Source organism: Erithacus rubecula (genome assembly GCF_903797595.1).
Source record: "Erithacus rubecula genome assembly, chromosome: 31".
NCBI lineage: Eukaryota > Metazoa > Chordata > Aves > Passeriformes > Muscicapidae > Erithacus > Erithacus rubecula.
In genome coordinates, this window is record NC_136682.1 from 633,373 (window position 1) to 658,134 (window position 24,762).

Sequence of the window (24,762 nt, forward strand, 5' to 3'; positions counted from 1 at the left end):
GGGACAACTGGGATTGTTCAGCATGGAAAAAAAAAGATGATTTGGGCACCTCATAGTGCCTGAAGGAGCTGCAGGAAAGATGGAGAGAGACCTGGATGGTCTCTCAAATGGCTTTAACCTACCAGAGGGGATGTTGGGAAGGAATTCCTCCCTGTGAGGGTGGTGGGACAGTGGAATGGATTTCCCAGAGGATTCTTCATCCCTAGAACTGTCCAAAGCCAGGCTTGGAGCAACCTGAGATAGTGGAAGGTGTCCCTGCCATGGCAGGGGGTGGAATGGGATGAAGTTTAAGGTCCCATCCAACCCAAAACCATTCCACAATTCCATGACAATTCTATGACCTTTTAAACATTGCCTCTCTTTGTGAAACAAGATGAATCCAGACTTCAGTTATAGTGGAAATGACCCAAACTTTATTGAAGGTTTTGTCATTAGCAGAACTGTTAAGAAAGCAGAATATTTTACACCTCAAGAATCGTTAAGATCTAATTCTCTTGAGAATACAGTACAAATAAAAGCTAATAAAAAAAAGGGCCTCCTCCTCCTCCCCCCCCCCCTTCAAGATTTTATTATTTGTAATATAAATGAAGTCAAGTTAAAAAATGTTCTGATCTTCAACACTGGCAATCTGAAAGTGTCACTGATTCCAGAGATTTTTGCAATGTAGCACAATTTCACAGCTGTAAGGAAAAGATTTATGGCAGCTTGATAAAAGTAGGATTTCAGAGTTGTCAAAAGGCCTTAAAAATCTTATCTGCAGTTTAAAATGATGACGAACTCCAAATAAAAAAAAAACAAAAAGGAATTACAACAAAACAAACAAAAAAACTCCACTTCAAATGCATGTGAAATGCAGAAGTAATGCCCTGCAGACTGCTCCAAAGTGTTCACTTGTCTTTTGCAGAGACCTGGCAGCCAGCACAGCTCCTGGGAAAGCACTGAAATACACATGGTCCAGCAAGGGGCACCATTCCAGTTGTGCAGGGACTCCTCAACTGATCACAGGCAGGTTTGAGACAGAAATTCACATTGCACTCACTTTAGGATGCTTTAGTTGTTGGACACTACACACAGAAATGCTTTTATTATTTAAAAAAACAAAAACGCCCAGTTATGCCCTTTCCATGTATTAAAGTGCATTAAGTGACCATTTTAAAGCAGGCCAGAAAGTCCCTTTGCAGTTGGTCCCTAAGCACTGCAGTAGCATTTGTAGTGGTGTTGGTGGTGTGTTCCAGGGGCCCTGGAACAATTCCAGAAATTGTTAGTGAAATACCTAATGAAGCTCAAAGGGATAAGACACTAGAGAACAGCTGTGTTCTCATGCTGGGGACAGACACTACCTGCTGAAGCCATCCCACAGGCAGCCACACATTCCATGCACCTAAAGAATTTGCAGGCTTCCAGAGTTTTCTAGCTGAGATAATTTGTAGTTAATATAATTTGTAATTCCCTTAACACCGATGTGCAGTGCAGCATCACTTCATCCAGGAGAGCTGTTTGTTAAAGCTAAAAAAAACACCCATTTCAAAAGGCCCAGCACCTTGCAGCAAGTTTTCTAGTAAAAGGCCAATTTATTCATCATCATCATCATCATCATAGTAACGATTCCTTTTGATCTGCTCTTCCACAGATAAATCTTCCACATCTTCACCCTCCCAAAAACCAACGTCTTGGGATTTGCGGTTCTGGCTTGGAGATGATTCCTTGGCTAAGCTGGAATGTTTAGGAGAATTTGGTTCCAGGAGTTCTTCCTTTGGAATTTCTGGCTCCTCTGTAGTGTTTTCTTCCTCATCTGTGTCTGCATTCACCTGGCCATTCTCTACAACATTATGATCTACTGTTCTGATACCAGACAATTCTTCCTCCACATTTTTCTCCCTGCCATTCTGGCTGTTCCTATGCTCAACCTTCTTTTCCTTTTGCTTTTTCTCTAGGACAACCTCTCTCTCCAGTTCCTCACTACTTTTCAACGTGTCTCTCTCTTCCTTAGAAGGAAAGGGTGAATTCTCCATTTTATGGCCTTTAACAGACATTGTTCTAAATGAAGCTGCGACTGTAAAGGGGCGACTTCTCTCCTTCAGTGAGGAAGATCTTCTTAACTTTTTGAGATCCAGATCCACATCCTCCTGCACATCTGGCTTGGAAATCTCTTCTTCTGGAGGCCACTTGGGTTTGAGTACTTTGATGCCCTCATCTAAGGCACTTCCTTGGATACTTTGGTCAGATGGAGGTGGCCAGGCAATCCTGAGCTTTTTTGTTTCTGCTGGTTTCTCTTCTCTTTCAGGCACAGCTGAAGCTTTTGCTTCCATACTTGCTGCCAGAACTCCCACTTTTGCAATCGGGGCATCCTCTACTCCTGGGCTTTGTGGAGTTTCTGCTGCATTCACACCATGGATACTTTTCTCTGGGGATTCTTCACATTCACTTTTCCCTGCCCACAATTCCTTATGCTGCTTGTGTCCAAAGCCCTCATCATAATTTCCTTTGGACTTGAAGAGCTGATTGAAGTGAGGTTTGCAGTAGATGTTCCCACGTAGAGAGGCGTACGTCCCGAGGCTGTTCAGGAAACACATCAAACATTAGAGCTCAGGGCCACCAACACAGGTGTCTGCTTTACTTGTGTTACAAAAATCCAATTTCAGTCTTCACATGTTCAGAAAAGACAAGCTTGCAGCCCTCAGGGTTTGCATGGCTCTTTCTAGGAATTTTTTAGAAAGCTGAACATTATATTTTTTTCCCCACATAAAATCACATTAAGAGTTTTTAAATGGCATCAAGTGCACCAGGCACTGGCAGAAGTAGGCCTGTGTTACCTCTCCTGCACAAATCACTGGATTATGGTGATTTCCAGCTCAGCTAGGCTTGAGCAGCACCTTCCTCAGCTGAGAGAGGAAAATTCCCTTCCCAGAGGGCAGCCAGGGGAGCAATGTCCATACCTGAGTTTGCTGTTGCAATAGGAACAACGGAAGCAGCTGATGTGAAACACCTGCTGGTTGGCAAAGAGCCTTTCCATGGGGTACACAGTCTTCTGACACCCAACACAGGTTTCCTTCATTGGCAACTGGAATTTCTACAGGGAGAAGAGAAAGTTTGGTAACTGGAAAACACATCAGCTGCTGGGGACTTGGCGTGGGTTCATGCACAGCTTCCTGAACTCTCAGAACTGCAGAGTCACTTTCTGTCCTTATGGTGCAGCAGGGACTGGTGGGCAGCAAGGAGCTACAACAGCCCCATGGGATTGCTGGGGCTTGACAGGGAGCCAAGATTTCCCCCAGTGAATCCCACAGCTGAAGCACCACATGCTGAGCAATGTTTGGGAAAGAACAATGAGAGCACTAAAACTGTCTCATCCTTTCCTGCAATCTCAGTTTTTATTGATAGGAGAATGATTAAACATTCCAGTTGATGACAATCAGTGTGAGACTTAGTAAAATAATAAAAATAGTGCAGAAAAAGAGAATCTTGAAATGGTTTGGCTTGGAAAGGACCTTGAAGATCATCTGGTTCCAATTCCTGCCTCAAAAAGTGCAGGGTGGGAGAGGAAAGGAGTGAAACAGCTGCCCAATGGTTTGAAATGTTAAAATTTCTGTTAAATCTTTTCTCTCAAAGAGGAGGAAATAGTCTCAGCACCAATACAACAGCAGGAAACACTCCTGACTTGACTTGTAAACAATTCCAGCTCTATCCCAAAGAAACCACCCTCAGGTTTCAGGACTCACAAACCCCCCAAAATTTGCTCAAGGTTCAGAGTGAGCAGAGCTTTGAGGTCAAACAGCTAAAATTCTTATGTGCTTACTGAATTTCCTGAGGGTTTAGTGCAAGGATAAAGTTGAGCACTGAGGAGTTGAGTGTCACTGCTGTGCAGCAATGATCAGGGGTTTGTTTTCAGACAGCATCAAGGAAGCAAGAACATTATCCATGAGAAAAGGTCACTGGATGCCATTTACTCCTTGAAATCTATTAACACTGCCCAATGGGGAGGAGACTTTACAGGAGAAATTAAATAACACAACATTGGCATTTTGAGGCTGCATGTTGATTACAAGTGATTGAGCAGCTCAGCCTCCACTCCAGGGTCTGCACAGACATAGTGTGGCTTTTCCTTGGCAAAGAATTACCTGCTGCAAACTTACAAAAAGCTTTATGGAAAAAAATCTGATGGCTAAAGAAAAAACAGGAAGGTCACAGGAAGACATAATCACAGAAATTTATTTATAACAGTCTAGAAACAATGGTTAGGAATGAAAGTTCCAGTGTGTAAGGGCAGATTGCTGAAGATGGAGCCAGCTCAAGTCACTTTGTCACAACCATAAAGTTTGCTGCCAATTTAATTCCATTTTAATATGTATTTCAGGGTTTCCAGGCATTGCTTGAAGTTACAGTAGATTAAAGTTCTGATAATGACAGCATCACTAACAAAATTCAGAATTCCTTTTGAAAAAGAATCCACATTTTCTAGGTGCTGCCAAAACTCTGAATCTTAAAAAAAAATTCGATTTACTGATGCAAACAAAAAAATCTAATCACCAGTGCTTACCACATGGAACAATTTGCCTGCCCATCAAAACATTTTCTCCCTGAAAGCTCAATTTTGCACCAGGACATTGGTTTTGCATGGTGACACAACAGTGCTGGCACATTCTTCTGCAATCACATCCCCATCCAAGGAGAGGGACTTACTTGCATACATGAGCCCTATGTCTGTGGAGAGGCTTTTGGGCTGTGAAGAGACAGAAATTCCTTTCCAGGATACTACAAATAGGAGCTACAGGAGGAAGATGAGGCCCAGTATAAATATAAAAAAAGGACTTGAGAGAGAGCTGAGAGTTGAGCTCACATTAGGAGGGAAGCAGAAGGCAGGAGGAGAAATTAGGAACCAAGAACAGGAGACAGAAGCTGGAAGAAACAAATAGGAACCTTGCATGAATACATAGAAGCTTCTACCTCACACAATGCAGCATCTAAAGCAGTAACTGGGCAAAAGGCTAAAATGGTTTTGATAATATCAAGAGAGAGCACCAGGACATGTAGGTTTTGTGTCACAGACTAGGATCACACAACTCTCACTGACAGCTCAAATTTCTCATGCTGGCTTTTCTCCCTTGCACACTGGGAAGTCAGATCTCCCCAGTGTGAGAGCTCAGGGCTGCTCCTCCCAAAGATGGGGAGGACAACAAAAGCCCAGTTGTTTCCTCAGGAGTGAGGCAGGAAGTGTGTGGCAGCCTGGGGAATCAGCATCCCAACCCAGACAGCACATGTGATGGGCAAGTACAGCCTGAGCAAAACTTCCACTGCTGCTTTGTTATCTAATCAGATTAGCAAGTACATCCCTGTCCCAAAATTCTCCATCTGCTTTTATCACTCCCTCAAGAAACTGTAACAAAGACTCATTACTGAGAAAGCCAAACCTGATTTTTAGAGCCAGGCACCACAGTGCCCTCACTATAAAGTTACTACCAGTTGCAGTTACCTTGGGAACAGCTGCAAGAGGAGTAAAGTTAAATCCCAGCCTGCTAAAGGCTCTGGAGATCAGCACCAGAACCTCAGGGCCCATTCCCAGGAGCACAGACAAGCCCTGGGACCACCCCCTGCTCCAGCCCCTCTGCCACAGGGGTGGAACAGAGATGAGCAATTCCCACCCAATCTCTGTAAAAAAACTGACTCAAAACTCCAAAGCTCTGAGGTGCTTTTCCATCCTGAATTAAAGTGCCCTCAAAACCACACTCTGATGAGGACAGAGCAGGTATTGATCCAGTTACTGCCAGACCTTTATGCTTAAGCAGATTTAGGATTTTTTCAGCTGTCAGTTGGTTGGAACCTTTAGGTTTGAGACTGAAGAGCTGTGTTACCTTCACTCCCTTTGGTGGGGAGGCCTCTGTCTGCCCAGCTGCTTTAGCACCAAGGTTCTGCTGCTTGGAGCTGGCAGCTTTCTGAGCTTCTGCCTCATTCTCTGGCTGTCCAGCTGAGGGAGCAGAGGAGGGAGAAAAGACAATTAATGACAATGGCTTGAAACTCTGGGCAGATTATGGCCAGAGCCACCAGAGTATCAGCTCCAGTTAAACTTCAAAGTGTTCAATCAAGGCAAAAGGGGTTACAAATGGCTTAAAGTTACAGCTGAAAATTAACTTCTAAACATGAAAGAAATTCTTATAAAGGCTGTGTTAGGCACAGGAGAGATTTTTAACAAGCCAGTTTTTATTAATTAATCATTTGATAGGGCTCACCATGGCCATCCTCCAGCAGACCAGAGTGCAAAGACAAGCTGTTGTCACCTACAGAAACCTGCAAGAGAAAAGGAGACAATGAGAACTCTGAGCTCCTGAGATCTGAGCAGTCACTGCCCCAGGAAGGCACCAGGACAGGGAGAGAGCTGAAGCAAAGGAAAGGAGTTGGTTCTGAGGCTCAACAGGGTCCAGCTGAGTGTCAAGAGAGTCCTGGCTACAGGCAGAACCCTCACAGGGGTTCATACATGCAAACATCAGATTTCTGTTTCTTTGTACACCTTTATTAACCCTCAGAAATCTTTGTTGATTTGCTGCCAGGTTTTCTCACTTGACCCCAAGCAGCACATTTACTGGAAATCTCATGGCTCCCTCCAACATTTGATCAAATCTCTGACATTTAGTTATTCAGCAGAGACTGTGCTCTTGGGAAAAAAAAAAAGAACAAAATAAAAAAGAACATTTGAATTAAAAACAAAAAACAACTTGTCAAACCATAAGCTTGTTCCAAGGTTGGGACAAACATGCCAGATCCTCCTTCAGAAATAAATCAGTTTCTTTTTTTTTTTTTTTTTTTAATTAAAACTAGAGGAGTTTGACCTAAACCAGTTTCAAATACTAAATAGAATCATAGCATTGTTTAATTTGGAAAAGACCTTTAAGATCATCAAGTGCAACTATGAACAAAACCCAGACAAAGCTCTTCATGTATAACTCTTTATTAAACTTGGCACTATTGCTATTAAATCAAATAGTTTTAAGCAGCCACACTGAGGAACTAAAGTACTGTAACAAGATTAACTGCAAATCATCACTAATTCACCTTAATGGTTGAGAAGTCCACTGCAAGCAACTGAAATTTGTAAATTAATGAGTTAATAAAGAGACAAGTTACATGTGTAACATGCTCAGGCTTGCTGAAAGCAGAGCTGCAGCCCAGTGTCCTGGGCAGAGCATGGACATGTTCTGAGGCTGCTGAAGTCACACAAATCTGGCTACTGAATATGCCACAGGTGCAGTGTGAAAAATGACAGAGTGAAGTGTCTTTTGTTTCCTTTTTACCAGAGGATTCCCATTTCTGACACTAACAACAAGCAGCTTTCATTAGGCTCATTTCCAAGTTCACCACGTCCCTTCCAAAGGACAATCCTGCCTCCCCAACAATGCTCCATTCAGCTTCTCACTGCACCTGGACACCTCAACAAGCAACTCTGCAATTACAGCTGAATACAAGACAATTTTCTTCAAATCTTCCATTCACAGCAGGGAGATATTCTGATTTAACAGGTGCTCTTTTAATGAACTCACCTTGGAGCAGGAAGCAGCCTCGACCAGTCAGACACGAAGCTGCTCAGCTGTCTCTGAGGAACAGCTGAAAGCAAAGATTTGGCCCTTTGCCCAAGGAAGGCTGAAAAGCTCTAAAAGCCCTCCTGGCATTAAGCTGCCACGTGTTCAGTCTGGATGGAATACACAGTACCCCAATTATTATTCAGCTACTTTTATCCCATCTGCTGTCCTCAGTTCAGAGAACAAATGCTCGAGTCCAGTTTACAGAGTCTCAATTTATAGCTGGAGCTCAAAACCAGGAATAAACCCAAACTGCCATTCTCAGTTACCCTAAAATTTAGGCACTAAATGCAGAAGGAACTGTGACAAACTCCTTTAACTTGGATCACACAAAGCTGCTCATGGAGGGTTTTTTAATTGGTGTGGATTCTTTCTTTGTTTATAAAAACCCCACCATAAAACAAACCTACCAAGACAGAAAAACTCTCCCAGAAAACTCATCTCTAGACATTCTACTCCACAGACACTTGCTGCTTTATAATTCAGGGACAGTCTAAAAAGAATAATTAAAAAAAAACCAGGAATTTTGCAGCATGTAACTAATCTGCATCAGCTGCTCATGTTAAATTCCTAGATGGAACATGGAACCAGTGGATCAGCTGTGCTTCCACAGCCAGTTCCACTTGAAATGGAAACCTTGATCTCCACCAGCACAATCTTACCTTCTCCCCATCCTGACAGGAACTGGAGTCCTCAACTGGTGCCATATTCTCCTTCTGCCCAGATTTGTAATTCTTGACTTCACTCTCACTGGCTTGAATCTCACTCTATAGGACAAAGCACTGGAAAGGTGACAGGTTCTTTTCCCCCTAAGAAAATACTTGCTTTCTATTTTTCTTGAAATGTTTTTAAATTAGTTTTTCTAGGATGTGGAGTGATAATTGAAGGATGTACAGACACTTGTTAAGTGACACATTCTAATGAGGGAACAGGATTGGGCTGTAGAATTTTACTGTGTTCTGAGGAGGTCATGCCAGTGTTTTCCTGAGCAATCCTTTTCTTCCAAATTCCTGTTTAAAATCAACTCCTCAATATTCCCTGCTTAATCCACATCTTCCTTTCTGAGAGAGGTTAACTTTTCACTTGAATGACAAGTATTTCCAGACAAGCTCTGCCTCAAGTACAGTGTAATTGCTAAATACAATTTGACATAAAAGCAAATCCCACATTTGCTTCAATTCTAGTCAAAACCCTGACTGTTTTCCCAAGATTTTTGTTCTTGAGAGACTTCAGGCTTGCACAGAAGGATCTTTAAAACCAATAAAACCCAGTAAAACCTCGTGTTTCTTTCATTGCCCCAGGACACAAAATCACTGGAAGCCTCGTGCTTTTCACAAGGCATCTCCTCTGACATGGCAGAGCCACATGGCAGCACCAGCATCTTCCTGCATTTGGAAACAAATTCCCCACAAAACCAACCACATCCAAGAGGTTTGTACTGAATGTTGCAATTTTCATGTTTAGGTGCCTGTATCTGCTATTCCCTCCCAACACACAGAACTGATTGTTCCTCACCCCTACTCAAACCAAGCACCCATCAGGTTTAAGCCAGGCTTTATTACATCACAGTGCCTTAAAACAGTTGTTGCCAAGAGAAATTCTGACTTTTCTTTGTAGCCCAGGTGTCAAAAGGGCAGCACAAACACCACATTTCCATAGCAAAAAATCCTTGCTTGGGGAAGGAGAAGATCCCAAGGTTAAGGCTCAGGAACTCCTGTCTGCTGCCCTCACCCACAGGATGCCAGGTCAGAATGGGAAGAGATTGTGCCCAAATGGGGCATCCTGAGAGCATCAGACTGCACTGACCCTAAACCAAGAGCACTGGGGGGCTGCAAACAGGAACATCTGGAGAAATGGCAAATCTCTTACCATCAGGAGAGAATTTAGTGCCTCAGCCACCACTCTGAGCCCACTCCTGAGCACAGGAAGCAGAAATGAGCAATTAGGTTAATAAGATTTGTTGCAATGGCTGCAAGGACTTTCCATTCATGCAGGGAGGGTTTTACTGACCCTCCTCCCACAGCTGGGGAATCTGACCCACGTGCAGATGAAATTCAGGAATCATTGGAGCTGGGAAGAGGCCCCTGGCTCTCCACAGGGAAGCAGGCTTTCCTCTGAGGGAGGACCAGCACTCTGAGCTCTCATTTCCACAGCAAGATTCCAACTTAAAAATGTCTTTCCTCTCCAAATCTATTACTCTGATTAATAAAAGTAATACTTGAGCAATATAAGTTCAGTAAAAGTATCAGAAACTTCCAGCAAATGTACCTAAGCAGTTTTTAACAAAAGCTGAGATTCCTGAAATCTCCTCAGCTGTAACACTTCATTAATTGTTCAGTTCCTGGTCAAATATTTGCAAAACAGGCAGAGGTTCATTCACTGCAAGAGTCTAATTAGATTCAGAGAGTGGTGAGAAATCCTGAAGGGAGGTGAAAAGCAAAAGTGAGGAAAAGCAACTGGAGACCCAAAGCTGCAGGCCAAGAGACCCAAGCACTGAGCACTGTCACACAAATCACTTCATCTCACTGTGCCTCAGTTTCCCACAGCTTAGAGCTGATGGGCACATGGAACTGAGTTTTCTTTTTTAAACAAAAACAACAAATGTGGAGAGCTACAGACACTCAGAAAGTAAAAGAATGCCAGCTATGCTTCAGAAGGACCTCAGGGTGCCAGCAATTAATTCTTTGGAAAGCTTTCAACATTATTCCAGAAAGATGCAAACATACTTATTTCTTCCTGCAGTATGTAGAGGCAACTCTTCATCACAAATTACTCCTATGGGCACAGAGTTATTTTCCAAAAAGAATTGATGCACTGAGGCATTACCCTCAAGCAGATTGGTTTCCATAACACCTTCTTGCCAGTCTCAGGCTGGGAACAAAAATTCACAAATTTGGAAGCACAAACCAAGACTTACCATGGGAGAGATGCCTGAGGAGCTGCCCTGCTTGGACACAGCTGCCTGGTACTTGGCCAGCCTGTCCTTTATGGATGTCTCTGATAAACGGGGCATGTCCATGTTCTTCCTGCTCTCTGCCTTGTCTGGGCTGCTCTCTACAAAACACCCTGGTTAAAAAACAAAAGAAAAACATGGATAGCAGGTAACTCTCAGAACACTCACTAAGATGACCTTGACAGCCCCAGGAACATTTGGACAAAGCTCTCAAACACAGGGGGATTGTTGGGGTGTCTGTGCAGGGTCAGGAGTTGGGCTGGATGATCTTTGTGGGTCATTTCCAAATTAGAATATTCTATAAGTATTTATAATATCAGCCATTGATGGAGACCCCAAAAGATTGCAAATGGTTTGTTAGAAAAAGGTCTCCAAACAGATAAAAATACATAATTTTGTTACAGTCAAAGCTCACAGTAGCTCCCTGTGTCTGGCCAGGACAGGAGCAAGGAGGCAGAAGGAGCACAGACTGACTGTTCACTGCTTCCTAAATTACCTGACTGTTAAAACCAGCTCTAGGATTGAGACACAGGAAAGAACAGGTTGCATTCCTGAACTTACTGGCTATTCCCTGTGCCTTGGTTTCCTATGGAATGGTTGAAAACTCCAATCAAGGCTTCACTAATTAAATGGGATGCTGATGGACTTCCTTCCATCTTGGAAAGGCAAAAGTTATTTCACAGAATCCCTGAGGCTGGAAAAACCCTCCAAGAACAGCGAGCCCAACCTCTGCCTGATCCCCACCTCACCACCCAGCCCAGATCCACCTCCAGGCAAATTTCTATTGCATTGTACAAAGCAAAATCACCTCCTAAACACAAACCAACCCCAAACCCAGCCCAAATCCCAGCCCTGATGCTTGCTGACCTGCTGTGCTGTGGCTCCTCTCTCCTTGGGCAGCATCCCAGTCCTCCAAGGTGAGGCTGTTCTCCGAAATCCTCCTGCCCACGGCCGCCCTCCTGGGCTCCCGGGGGCCCTGCTGGGGACAGAACCTCCCATCAGAGCCTGGACACCCAGGCACTGCTCTGGGTAATCCTTTAAGAGCTACAGGTGTCACTAGCAAAGCTGCTTTATTGGAATAAACAAGTCTGGCAGGTGACATCTTATTTAACCAATATAAAGTTTGATCACAGAGTACCTGACCCTCTGTCACCCGGGAAACACTTTCTTGAAGAGGTCACTGGTTGACTTTTGGAAGTTGTCTTGGTTGAAAAGGACCACAAAAATCAGATTTTTAAGTTATTCCCACATATATAACACTTTACTCTAAAATTTTGCATTCCATGCAATTTCTGTTGAAGCCAATAACCACAGTCATTGTATGGTGATTTAAAAATTAAAAAAAAAGGATGTAAGGAACCACTTATCCAAAATCTGCATTCATTTTCAGCCACAGAAAAAGGAAGTAATAGTATTGTAATAAAAGTTATCTAGAGTTCTTTGTTTTGATTTAGATAGTTCATTTGGTACCAAATAATTCCCTAATTCAATCTGATAAGCCTGAAGCTTAAGCAGGAGAGTGTTAGAGATAAATATTCTCAGATCTCCAGGATAATCACTCTCTGCTGCAGAGCTGGACAGGGTGTCCTGTAGCACCACACAGATGCTTTGGCTGCCTCAATCAGATTTTATTCTTATTTGTTGAGACCAATTCCCCAGAATTTAAATCTCAACAAAAGCAAGCACAAAAAGAAAATTCCACAGCTTTTATCAAAGTTCATGAGCACAGAGTTAAACTGGACTCCATCAAGGTCAACCTATAAAATCACAGAAGGTTCTGGACTTTTATTTCCTCTCTAGCAAGAGTTAAATAACAGTTGGAAATTCAGATTGAGGCTAATGTAGAAAAAAAGGAAGGTTTGGCAAGATGCTCCAACCACACATTCCCCCTCAGTTCCAACGACTTTCTTATTAGCTGTTCACCAAACTGAAGGAAATTCCAAAGTTTTATTTTTGCAGAACTGCAGTGTAAGATAATCACTGTGAAAAATCAGGCTGCTTTCCATACAAACAGCAACTTCATCAGGAGAGGAAAATGCAGCTGAAAAATCTCTTTTTCCATTAGCACGGGAAATAGTTTCTATTTCTGTGGCTTAAGGCTTTGGTAACTTTTTTTACTGGAAAAGATCTTTAGCTCTGACAAATCTTGCACTGACCAATAGCTCAGGTCTGGGAGTGTTTGCACACTTGTGAAGACTTGCAGGTCCCTCATCCCATGAAAACTATTCTTAGATTATTCTTATTCAATGTCCCCTTTAACATCACCCTGAGATCATGAGTCTGGGGTTCTTGCAGCTCAGAAATTTGGGGTCTAAAAGGTCCATGAGGAGAAGTCCAATTTAAAAAAAAACAGTTTAAAGAATGCTCAACAGCTCCAGTTCAGAGCCAGCTCCACCTCACAGCTGCAGGTGGTACAACCTCACCTAAAGAGCTTTTCTGTGGGTGAGCTGCAGAACACGGAGTAAAAATCCCAACTACCAAAATACAAAAGCTTGAGAGGTCAGGGATATTTCAGGAAACCTCCAAATATTCAGTAAATCTACAAATATGTGTAGGTTTTATAGTAACAGTTTTAACTTGGGGGAAAAGCAGAGTAAAAGGAAAAAAAAAATATTTAACAGAGGGAAGATGATGGAGTGACAACTGCAGGGAATGAGCAGGATCATGGCTCGTGGAAGGTAATTCCTCTCACATGGAGGAACCCCCTCAGGGATTTGTCACCTTGTCACAATTCCCAGGGCACAGCTTCTGCTGCTTTGGGAAGGAGATGAAACATTCCTCAAGTGTGGAAAGCCCTGAGTTCTCAGACTTGGGCAAGTGCAGAAGCACAGTGAGCACAGGTAAAGCTTTGCCTGGGGCACAGAGTTGGGCAAAAACCCAAATCAAAATTACACTTATTTCATGACAAACCACCTGTGTCAGACATGACCCTGCCACGAGGTCACCTACACACCACAGCCTGGTTTTGCCTTAAAGGAAAAACACAAACCAGCCTGGAGACAACCATGTTGAATATCTGATTCTCCTCCCCCCTGGCTGTGCTTTCACTATCACTTACAGGAAGAATCCTTTGAACATCAGATCTTTTATCAGTTCCAGTCTTTGCTTAGTGCTGAACCAATCCAGGCTTCGTGCCTGCCCCTAATGGGATTAGAGCAGTTTGTTTCCATGAAAATGCAAGAAAAGCTCTGCCTCTTATCTACTGCAGAAGACAGAGCAAGATCTGAGTGAATGCATGAATAAATGACAAGATTTCACTGATCATCCTGAAAATAAGAGTAGGTAAGTTCTGAATGGGAGATGGAATCAGAAAATCCAGGCTCCAACTTGGATCTCTGCCCCAGAGCTGCCAGCAACCAGGGAAGTTGATTTCAGCACTGCCACCAGCCTCCAGCTGCTTACTTCACACACAGGTTTTGTCAGCTCTGACAGCACCAACACACCAAGCCCTCAGTAAAATCTGAGGAAAACTGCCATCTCTCAGCTGAATTTACACTTGGACTCAATGACAGAAAGGAATTTTCCACCAAAACGGTTCCATGAAGGCTCAGTCAGGAAAAAGCACAGGAAATAAATGGGAGAGGCAATGCAGAGCTGCAGTGCTGTTGTGGCTCCCACCTCCCCGAGCCACACCTGGGTCCCCACAGCACCCATCTCCCTTCTCTGCACCCTCCTCCCATCCACAGATCAATTCCCAGAAGGAGGAATCAAATTCCAACACATCCTCTCTCCCCTTCATGTATCTCAACTTCAGAATCTCCTTTTCCCTTCTGCTGTAAGAGTAACAGATTAACTTGGAATAGGGATTTTGAACTGAACCCGACCAGTTTTGTGCCTCCTGGATGGTGTTTACTGGGTTTAGTTGGTTTTTAATAGTGTTTGAATTGCTAAACTTGACAAACTACCAGTTTCAGAGTCACTCTGCTCCAAAATAATTTATTCCCCAGGCAGAGATAATGTTACTCGAAGCCCATCTGCAGAATTCCTGGGGAATTCTGAGTGATTAATCCTACAGCAAGAGTTCAGGGAAGGTCTGTCATGGGCAGCTCTCAGATCATGACAAAGACTCCAAAAATGCAAGTTGTGAAATGACTTCACGCAGACCCAAAAATTCCCTTTAACACCGAGTTGCTCCTTTGAGCCCTAAATCGTTACACACTGAAACAGCTTTTTTGTCCAAAATGTGTTTGTTTTAATCAATACTTCAAGAAAACCACCCGCAGTAAAACAAAGCCAGGAGGAGAGGAAACTATGAGAAAACTGGAAAATCCACCAGCATCGAGGCCTCGGGACTGTGTTGCAAGTCCCCAACATATGCAACTCATTTTGGAGTTAAGCAATTCCCCCCGGGACACGCCGGCTGCAGTCCACATGCGGCATCAGATTTCATCAGCAGTTGGAAGAAAAATGCGAGCCCTGAGCATTTGCAAGTCAAAACTAGTGAGGGCAGGAGCTGCTCTGGCCATCTCGGCTTCGTTTTCACTCAGTGAGGATTTTTTTTTTTTTTTTTTGGTGCCGATAAGAAACATTTTGTAAGACACAAAGATGAGGGAAGAGCGAGGGAAGGATGGGAGTATTTCACTGTATGTGTGTGTTTGTGTGACTCATGCTGATACAGATATCAAAAACTCTCACTGCTTAGAGCTTCATCTCGACTGCAACAGTTCTGATTGCTGAGCTCACTTCAAACAGTTCCTTACCCTTTCATATATTAAAAAATACAGAAATGCCCACATATTCATTTTATACAATTCAGGTTTGCATAACTCAATCTTCACACCAGACACAAACAATCCAAACTTACTTAACAAAACTTAATAAATTCCATACTTCTTTTTCCCCCCTCTTCCTCTGAACCCCAACAAAAGCAAATTCACTTTACTCCAAGGAGCTGCCACAACTCCGAGCACCCTGCACATACTTGCGTGGCTCGAGTAAGTTATTAACACCACGATATTCTGTTTTCACTAAAACAATGAACACGATATTTGCAGAGTCAATAGCTGGAGCCACTCCCTCCGGGGATTTTCCTGCTGCCCAGGAGGCAGCAGCAGCTTTTAGTTTCTCCACGATTGGGAGGGACAAATCCTTACCTTGGGCTGAGCGGCTTCACCCTTCTCGAACATCATCTTGAGCTTGTTCAGGGGCACGTTGTACTTCTCGATCCTCCCCGGAGACTCCGACCTCTCGCTGCCTTCGTGCTTTTCCATCTCTCTCCCGCAGTTTTCCATGCTGCCGGTGTCTCGGGAGTGGCCGTGGGGCTCCGTGCTGTCACCAGCGGGACACTGCTGCTGGCCAGAGACAGCTCCGACCTTGTGCCTCACCTCAGCAAAGCTGCTCCGCATCGTTTCCTTCCCACACTCCGCTCCCAGCACCGGATTCTCCCACTTTTTCTTCAACACGCTCAGATTGCCCCTGGTCAAATGAGCGGGCAGGTTTTCTGCGTTCTGCAAAGAACGAGGAGTTAATCGCAGCTCTGCAAAGCGCTTCCTTTCCATGCAGGAGGAAGCTCAGCACCGATCCCCGCTCCCGGCCAGCTGTGAATAGTTCCAGCTGTGGCACATGGAGAAAGCATCCAGGATAGGGAAGGAAGGAGGGGGGAGAAAAGTCAGGAGTAAGGCAGGAAGTGAGCAAACAGGAACGGCCTTATAAGGCAAAAGGGAGTCAAACCCCAGGAGTTAAATGCCACACAAAAGACCTGAATCCACATTTAAAGGAAATGGGAATCAAATCCACATACGGAGGGTCTCCAGTCCCAGGACAAGGAAACAGGAGCACAAGAGACCATAGGAGAAGGCTGGTGGGGCAAATGCTGCAGTGACTTCAGAAGACAACAGCTACCAGGCCTTCCAAAAGCTACAAATTATCTCTCAGAAACCACTAAATCCTTGGAGTTACCTGTTTCTGCCCTCAGATAACAGCAACATTTCCATGATTTTACACCACACAACCAAAGCTCAAGCCAAGCACCCAATAAACACCCTTCTGCTCCAGTTTACCAGTAACTTGCTGGGATTTTTGTTTTACTTCACTCAACCCATTGAAAGCACTGATGAGGATACACAGAGGAGTCACTGGTGCTGCCTCTCACCCCCAGGGGAACACCAGGAGCAGCATCACTTCACACCCAGCTCCTTCCCAGCCAGAGCAGCATCACCCCAAATCCAGCTCCTTCCCAGCCAGAGCAGCACCACCCCAAATCCAGCTCCTTCCCAGCCCAATCCTGCTCCCAGCAGGACCAGCATCACCTTACATCCAGCTCCTTCCCAGCAGGAGCAGCATCACTCTAAATCCAGCTCCTTCCCAGCCAGAGCAGCACCACCCCAAATCCAGCTCCTTCCCAGTCCAATTCTGCTCCCAGCAGGAGCAGCATCCCCTCACATCCAGCTCCTTCCCAGCAGGACCAGCATCACCCTAAATCCAAAATCCAGCTCCTTCCCAGCCAGAGCAGCATCCCCTCACATCCAGCTCCTTCCCAGTCCAATTCTGCTCCCAGCAGGAGCAGCATTACCCCAAATCCAGCTCCTTCCCAGTCCAATCCTGTTCTGAGCAGGAGCTGCATCACCTCACATCCAGCTCCTTCCCAGTCCAATCCTGATCCCAGCAGGACCAGCATCACCTCACATCCAGCTCCTTCCCAGCAGGACCAGCATCACCCCAAATCCAGCTCCTTCCCATCCCAGTCCTCTCCCAGCAGGAGCAGCATCACCCCAAATCCAGCTCCTTCCCAGCCCAATCCTGATCCCAGCAGGAGCAGCATCACCCCAAATCCAGCTCCTTCCCATCCCAGTCCTCTCCCAGCAGTTCCCTCTCCCCAGCCCAGCCATGCCTGAGCCATTCACACCCAATACCTGCCACCACTGCATGTTTCCTGTCTGTCCCTCACCAAGACCACTCCAAACTCATTGCAAGTGGAGCAGGGCTGCCAGGCTTACAGGAATTAACTGGCATTAGCAGCTATATTAGGATTTAAGTCTCTCACCCTATTACTCTTCTGGTCACATTTTGAATGCTGCTTTGCAAATTGACTTGAATCCACTTACACTTAAAAAAAAAAAAAAAAAATCAGTGTTTGCTGACTGTATTGAAAAGCAAGTATTAAAATGATAAGGGAAGTGTTGTAATGGAACAGAAATATGGAAAATTGTGTGGCAGGTTACTGAGGGAACAAGTCTGGAATCCTTCCTAACACAAGCCCCTCCTGCTTGAAACTTGCTTGTTCCCAGATCACAGGAAGATTGACAGATACAAGCACAAGCAATAAAGAAAATTTAAGACTGAAAGGTAATTTTTAGAACGCTTATTTTATCCCACCTGCATCCCAAACAGCAAAGAGTGGCTCCCCAAGCATTAGAGAAACCAAAGCAGCAACTTTCCTATAGATCTTGAAAATATTGGCAGTGCTTTAAAATACAAATTACCCTGATAAAGCCCTGAAAACTTCTTCAGCCAAGACTCCCTGACCCTGAATGCAGTGGAGGTTACAGGAGGGAATGTGGGGCTGTAACAGAGCCAAGAAAGTTGGTGTTGCCTCATCCAGGGGCACTTGCAACCCTGGAAGTCACTTCAGAGAAGATCCTACAGCTCTCAGACACATGTTGGATTTCAGGGAGGCTTGGAGGCTCCTTTTAACCACTTTTAAATTTAGTTAAAAAAAAGGCATCACACAGGTGCCTCCAGCTAAGAACAGGAGATGGGTATTCCTGGCTTGTGGTAACTCATTTTGCCTTTTGCTGAGGAGAGAATTGGTGATTCAACACAGCTTTGGGCAAGAAACTTCATTTCCTTTTCTTTCCTCCACACTGGGAAAATGCAGAGTGTGAAGCAAAAGCAAACCCTATGTCTAAGCTAGGACACACAGCAGCAATTCTGATATTCCAAAAATCAACTGTCACAGCAATATTCATGCAGGTGACCCATCCTGATTGCAGGCTGGAAACAAACACTTTTACTAAACACTTACACTTCTCTTCTTCTCAGCAGTGGCTTCTTCAGCAGCTTTCTGATACCTTAGAAAGAGAGAAAAACAAACAAAAGCCAAGTTTTAACCAGAATACTCCTGAAGACAGCTGAGATTTTTCTTCCCCCACCAAGAATTCTGTGCACTCCCTGGATCAACTAAAACTGGAGGCTGGACAAACAGCAGCAAATAACACAAAGCCAAGTGACAGACACATTTTCAGTCATTGAGTTTACAATAATAACATCCATTAATACTTTTCATTCCCTAAGCACTCTGATTCCCAAATAGAGACAGTTTACCTTGGAATAGCTGTATTGTTTCCACCACCCAGCTGTCTGCTGTGCCCCCTTGCAGGAATAACTCAGCTCTTTATACAGCAGCTGCTGAACCAGAACAAATTCCAGCTTGGCACATGGCAAAAATCTCTCTAAGTGCCAGTGGATTTTACTCTGTGGACTGGGAACTGCCCCCATTCAGCACTTGCCTCCTGGGCAGCTGAGCCATCAGAGGCTCTGGAGATAAGCCACCCTGGATCATGAATCAAAGTCCTTTAAGGAGCTGTAGGGAACTGCCAGCAATCTGCACTCTGCTGGGTGTGAGTCCCTCCACAGCCCTCACTGCACAAGGTGATTGCACTTGGCCTTTGAAATAGGAAAATTAGGGACAAATTTTTCCACTTCAAGGAGAGTTCTGCCTGTCAGAGAGAAGGAACCCAGCATGTGCTTGGGCAAAGGGTGTTTGTGTTTCCTTTATCTGTGGAATTCTGCTTTTGACACAATAAAAGTGTGTTACAGGCTGTTGCTCCTCTTTAGTCCATGCAAACAGACTAACTCACATCTCTGCACTATTAAGGGCCCAAATTTGAACACAACTCGCTGAGAAAGTGATGCTGGAGGAAGAGGGAGCAGTACTGGAAGAAGAAACAAAGTCAGATGAAAGTCAAGCAGCACCTGGAAAACAGAGGAGTCCCAGCCTTGCTCTGTGAGTCAGCCCAGCATGGGGCACTTTTTGAATCTCTCCTGTTGCTTTTTGTGTTCCTCACCTCACAAAAATGATTATATGGGATGGAAAAATTGTTTTCACATACAAATATTTAATTAACAGCACTTAAAAGTCACACTCCTCCCTGCAGGCATCAGGGGGGCAAAGCCAGAGAGCAGGACTGTGTTTTTCCAAGGCACTGACCCCACCTATGTAGAGGGACACTACTTGATTAAGGAATAGCAGTTTGGATTACTTCAGTAAGCCTTTTCCAAGGGATTACCAACATTTAGCAAGATGACCAGGTTCTGTAATCAAGCTTCAGTGAGTGAATAAATTACCTTAACAAGGTGGTGACAGCAAAAAGCTTCTCCCTGGGCCAGAGATCCACAGAACAACTCTGGAGCTGTGGGTCTCTAACTATCCCTCTCCTACAGATCCCATAAAGTTTGCCCCATAATCAAGATCCAAATACTCCAAAACTTTGTTACACTATTAATGCAAGAGCCCCAGAGACTCAGTTCCCCAAATCCCATTGAAAACCCCAGCTGTAGCCTGTATAATTCCTTAAGGAAATAAAAGCTTTTCCAGGGAATGCATTGGAAACTACCACTTAGCTTTCTCAGGGTATACAATATTTATGGTTTGAGTGCAACCCTTTATCCATCTCTCAGAGAAAAGGGAAGTTTAATATTCCTTTTCTACCTAAGCCAGGAGAGGTTTAAGGTGGATATCAGGAAAATTTCCCCAGAGAGTGGCCAGGCACTGCAAAGGCTCCTCAGGGAATGGTCCCAGCCCCAAAGCTGCCAGAGCTCCAGGAGCATGTGGCCAACACTCAGAGGCACAGGGTGGATTGTTGGGGTGTCTGTGAGGTACCAGCTGTCACCTGCAGCACTTACTTGGAGAACCTCTCTGCAAGGGCTGAGGACTTGTTCTTGTTCACCAGGGAAAGTTCTTTTGCAGTGATTTTCAAAGACTGGGAGCTCCATTGCCTTCTATTGAATGGGGAAGGCTCCATCTTATCTCCTCAAATCCCTGCTCAGGAGGAAGGAACAGTGTCAGCAATAGGAACTGTGAGCAGAAAAGTGATTTTCCCCTGAGTCCCCATTCAGGTGCTCCCAGCATCCCAACCCCTCAGCATCTCATCCATCAACTGAATTTAAACAGGCAGCAGATGACAGTTATCATTTCCTCTGCAGATGCCATTGAGATGGTGCCCTGATAAAGCCACAGGCACAATGGGGAGCTGTGGACACAGAGGATGCCAGAGTGACAATCCTGTGTCACACACACACACCCCCCAAAGTGCCCTCACTCATTCTGCTTTCAAACCAAACGTGCTGGCATTTATGTAAGAGGGTTTGAGTTATGAAACTAAGAGGATGTAATTACTATACAAACATTTTTCATTCACTCTTGTGCTCACTCTCAGCACAGCAGCATTTCCTCTGTGAGCTCCAACAAGCCTCATGTTCATGGAGGCAGCTGAGCCCCTCCTGTTGCAGTAGTTACCATAATATCAGTTAAATGGTATTAATTACCTAAACAACAGCTCCAGCCACCCCATCCTGCTGGAAAGGGGAAGAGATTTTGTCCAGCTTTTCACCACAGAAGCCAACAAGACTATATCAGATTTATTTTTTACATAGTTTTCTTTTGTGGAGGAGGAAAGGAGGGGAGATTAATTTCAAGAGCTCTCTGATAAGACAAAAATAAAGCCTGTAGGGAAACGCCTTTCCTTTTTTCCTCTTTTCTTTTATCCCCAGTCCCATGTCACACAATGCCTGTGGCAAGGGCACAAACTGACCCTGCAATGCCAACTCCAGGCAGGCTGAGCTCTTCCTTGTATTTTCCATTAATTCCTTTAATGGATTTGCAGTCAGGGAACCCTGGACCCAGTGTGAGCCCAGCTCTGCCAGACAACTGGTCACACACAAACACCTTCAGACAAGGAGGAAAACCACTCAATTCTGAAATCCTCACAGCTATGGAATGCACCTGCTCAGAAATGACAGATGTGGGACTCTGTAACTGCTCAGTCCAGGAGAATGGGGCACAGGCAGATCCTGGCAGCTCCCAGTGCTGGAATGGGAGTTCCCAGTGCTGGAATGGGAGCTCTGGGAGCAGAGAAGCCTCTTCAGGGCTGTTCCTGCCTGGATTCAGAACAGAATGGCAGAGGAACACATCTCTATCCTGGGAGAAGAATGGACCTTTCTCTCACATTCCACAATCCCCTGATGTCCTGCAGAGAACAGCACACCATGGCAGGATATGTTTTATCAGAACAGGGATTTTGGTGGAGTTCTCAGTCTCAGGTTGAGCTATTTCTGCAAACAAGTGACGTGGGGATGTTGAAACACATTGAAACCACTTATCAATGTTGCCTTTCCAGGTGCAGCTACCTGCAGTCTCAGCCTCTGAAAGGCACACAGAGCCCCTTCTAACCAGCAAGAGAAACCCAAACTGGAGCTGCTTTCTGAAATTCCTGCCTTTTTAAACACCAAGTCCTCTGTAAACCTCTATGCAGGCTGCACAGAGAGGTGAGTGCTCTGCATTTGACAACAGCACAAATCACCACCCACAAAGACAAAGGATCTCATTTCCATCTTCTCCCTTGTTAAAAATCATATTGCATACACAAATAAAGCCAGTATTTCTGTGACTGTAGGATGCAACCCCCAGGAGCTTCAGAATACACACAGAGAGATTACAGATAGAAATTACTGCTGGAAAATTCCCACAAAAATAATTGTGTTTGTGTTAAAGACCAATGCTGAATGAGCCATGTCATGCCACAGTTTGAACTTTGTTTTATGACTAATCTTGAGCCAAAGGGAGCTCACCTGAGGCCCTGCTGCAGTTTAAATGGCCTTTCACACAGCAGAGTCAGCTGTGCCCAGGAAACAGGAGCAGGGCATTCATCAGAGCTCCCCTGGCACAAGGAACAGGTGCTCATTGACACACGGAAGGAGCAGCTCAGTAAAACACTGAGAAACAAAACTGAATGTAATTGTTCAGAAAATAACCCTGGTTTGGATGCCTGAGCATCTCACTGCATCTCCAACCAGCCCTATTCAGGGCTGCATCCTCTCCCTATTGAGCTTTTCTGTTTCCCTGCCATTCTCCATCAAAGCCACAGGTACACTGAGTTAATCTGAGTTAATTTTAGGCAAAAAATCTCGTTATAAAGTCAGTAGCTGCTGCTGGGACATTCAGCTGGAAAGAGAAGCAGCCTGTCTGGAATCTCAGTCACTAGAAATGACACAAAACAGAACTCTGACATGCCTTGAAACCTGTGCTCCCACATTTTTATGCCATTCCACATTCTTAGCCCTTTCTCATTCATTTACAGTTTTGGCGTGTTCAGATATCTCTGGGCTTTCTTTACTGCTCCTTCTGAATGGTTTATTCAGAATAATTTCAAAAAATACACATTAAGATTTAAACAAGACTATGAATATTCTGCCTGCTGCAATAGAGGCAGGTTCTGTGGAAGGTGGCAGAGAGTCCAGAGGAGATGGAGACACAGGGATGCCAGAGGTGTGCCAGATGTTAGGGAAGGGAAGGACTCTGAGCCACAATCTAGCACAGCACAACAAATCTACCTCCAACAACTTTACCCAAGAGTTTAACAGCAGGATATAAATCCCTCTAGCCGGAAAGATCCTGAAAGAAAAACTAACGCTTGCCCGAGCTGGAAGTGGCCTATTCATGACGGGGACGGGCCACCCGCAGGCAGCCCCGGGCACGAACCGGAGGGACCGGGAGGCTGCGGGCAGCCACGAGCCCCCAGCCCCACAAAGGCAGAGCCCCGGTACCCACGGGCCGGGCTGAGACCGGGCACAACCCGGGTTGGCCCCGCACAGCTCGGACTCGCCCTCCCTGTGCTCTTGTTCCGGCCGAACCAGGGGGAGAAAGGTCCCACCGCACCTGTCCCGGCCCAACCGGGACACAGCACACCTGTCCCGGTCCAACCGAGACACAGGACACCTGTCCCGATCCAACCGGGACACAGCACACCTGTCCCGGCCCAGCCGGGACACAGCACACCTGTCCCACCGCACCTGTCCCGGCCCAACCGGGACACAGCACACCTGTCCCGGTCCAACCGAGACACAGGACACCTGTCCCGATCCAACCGGGACACAGCACACCTGTCCCGGCCCAACCGGGACACAGCACACCTGTCCCGGTCCAACCGAGACACAGGACACCTGTCCCGACCCAACCGGGACACAGCACACCTGTCCCACCGCACCTGTCCCAGCCCAGCCGGGACACAGCACACCTGTCCCGGCCCAGCCAGCAGATCCTACCGCACCTGTGCGTCCTCTCCTGGCCCCGCCCCACCTACCTGTCCCGGCCGAACCAAGGAGACCCAACCAGAGCTGACACAACGAGTCCCAACGCACCTGCCCCGGCCGAACCGGCGAGTGCAGCTCCGCGCCCGCCGCAGCAACGGGCAGCGGCTCCGGCCCCGCCCCGGCCCCATCGACCACGCCCCCGCCACGCCCCCGCCACGCCCCAGCCCCATTGGCTCTGGCCCCGAGCGCTCGGTCACGCCCCCGGCCACGCCCCGGCCCCATTGGCTCTGGCCCCGAGCGCTCGGCCACGCCCCCCGGCCACGCCCCGTTCCCCGGGACACGCCCCCGGGCCGGTTCTGTCCCCCTTCCCTGGTTCTGTCCCCTCCTCGCCTGGTTTTGTCCATCCCTGTTCGGTTCTGTCCCCTCCGCTCGGTTCTGTCCCCTCCTCACTCGCGGGCTCGGCAGGGGCTGTGCTGGGGGAAGCTGTGCCTGTACCAGGTGTTTGGGTTCTCTTGATTTGTTTGCAAACAAGAAAAAATGGCTTCAGCAGCCAAATGAGACAACTGGCATTCCTGAGGTTTGGAACATCCCTGTGTTCCTTAGCAGGACAGCAGTGCTGCTCCTGGCCAGCCCTGCAGCTCCTCGAGGGGTTCATCTGAAAAATTCATTGTGTTTCTTTAGATATTGCTATTCATTTTTATTCTTCCTAATGTGTCAAGTACTAAATTCCTAAGTTTGAAAAAAAAAAATTGTATTTATTTGGTATTTATTTTGGTATTTATTTGAAAGGAGCTCCAGCTCCTTTCCCAACTGCAAGTCTTGGATGTTGATGTTGTCCCAAATTCTGGGCTGTCCCAAATTCCTTGGGAGCTGCTTGCAGAGCAGTGGCCATTAAGACAGGAAGTGACTAATTAAATTAATATGTTGGTGTTACTTTTATGACAGTCTCAGCACTGACATGTGAAATTCAGTCATTCCAGGAAAAAGTCTGAA

At 45.7% G+C, this 24,762-nt stretch overlaps 1 protein-coding gene and 1 long non-coding RNA gene across 9 annotated transcripts; one reads left to right on the forward strand and one right to left on the reverse strand.

The window, feature by feature from the left end:
- Nucleotides 1-390: 390 nt before the first annotated feature.
- LIMA1 (LIM domain and actin binding 1) lies at nt 391-23,957 on the reverse strand. Of its 8 annotated transcripts, none has more exons than XM_079329179.1 (11): nt 23,878-23,957; nt 20,365-20,500; nt 18,485-18,530; nt 15,846-15,968; nt 11,389-11,497; nt 10,486-10,634; nt 8,231-8,335; nt 6,225-6,282; nt 5,850-5,962; nt 2,937-3,070; nt 391-2,556 (listed from the first exon to the last, which is right to left on the reverse strand). In XM_079329179.1, exons 2-11 carry the CDS (start codon nt 20,481-20,483, stop codon nt 1,572-1,574), a joined length of 1,941 nt encoding a protein of 646 aa, XP_079185305.1. In that variant the 5' UTR covers nt 20,484-20,500; nt 23,878-23,957; the 3' UTR covers nt 391-1,571. The 8 variants fall into 8 exon arrangements, with proteins under 8 accessions (XP_079185305.1, XP_079185301.1, XP_079185299.1 ...); XM_079329175.1 differs by having other exon boundaries at nt 15,615-15,968; XM_079329173.1 differs by having other exon boundaries at nt 11,389-11,500; nt 15,615-15,968.
- LOC306813631 lies at nt 8,346-21,199 on the forward strand. The gene is made up of 3 exons (XR_013777008.1): nt 8,346-8,999; nt 19,337-19,469; nt 20,906-21,199. It is a non-coding gene; the product is annotated as an uncharacterized lncRNA (long non-coding RNA).
- Nucleotides 23,958-24,762: the final 805 nt, after the last annotated feature.

What these genes read in the sequence shown, in the direction of transcription:
- LIMA1 (XM_079329173.1), bottom strand. Translation starts at nt 20,483, where the DNA reads ATGGAGCCTTCCCCATTCAATAGAAGGCAATGGAGCTCCCAGTCTTTG. An exon ending in GTGAAGCCGCTCAGCCCAAG is followed by an intron (nt 11,501 to 15,614) that starts GTAAGGATTTGT and finishes TTCTGTCCCCAG; the next exon opens with CAGGGCCCCCGGGAGCCCAG. An exon ending in CCTCAGGCATCTCTCCCATG is followed by an intron (nt 8,336 to 10,485) that starts GTAAGTCTTGGT and finishes TTTGTCCTATAG; the next exon opens with AGTGAGATTCAAGCCAGTGA.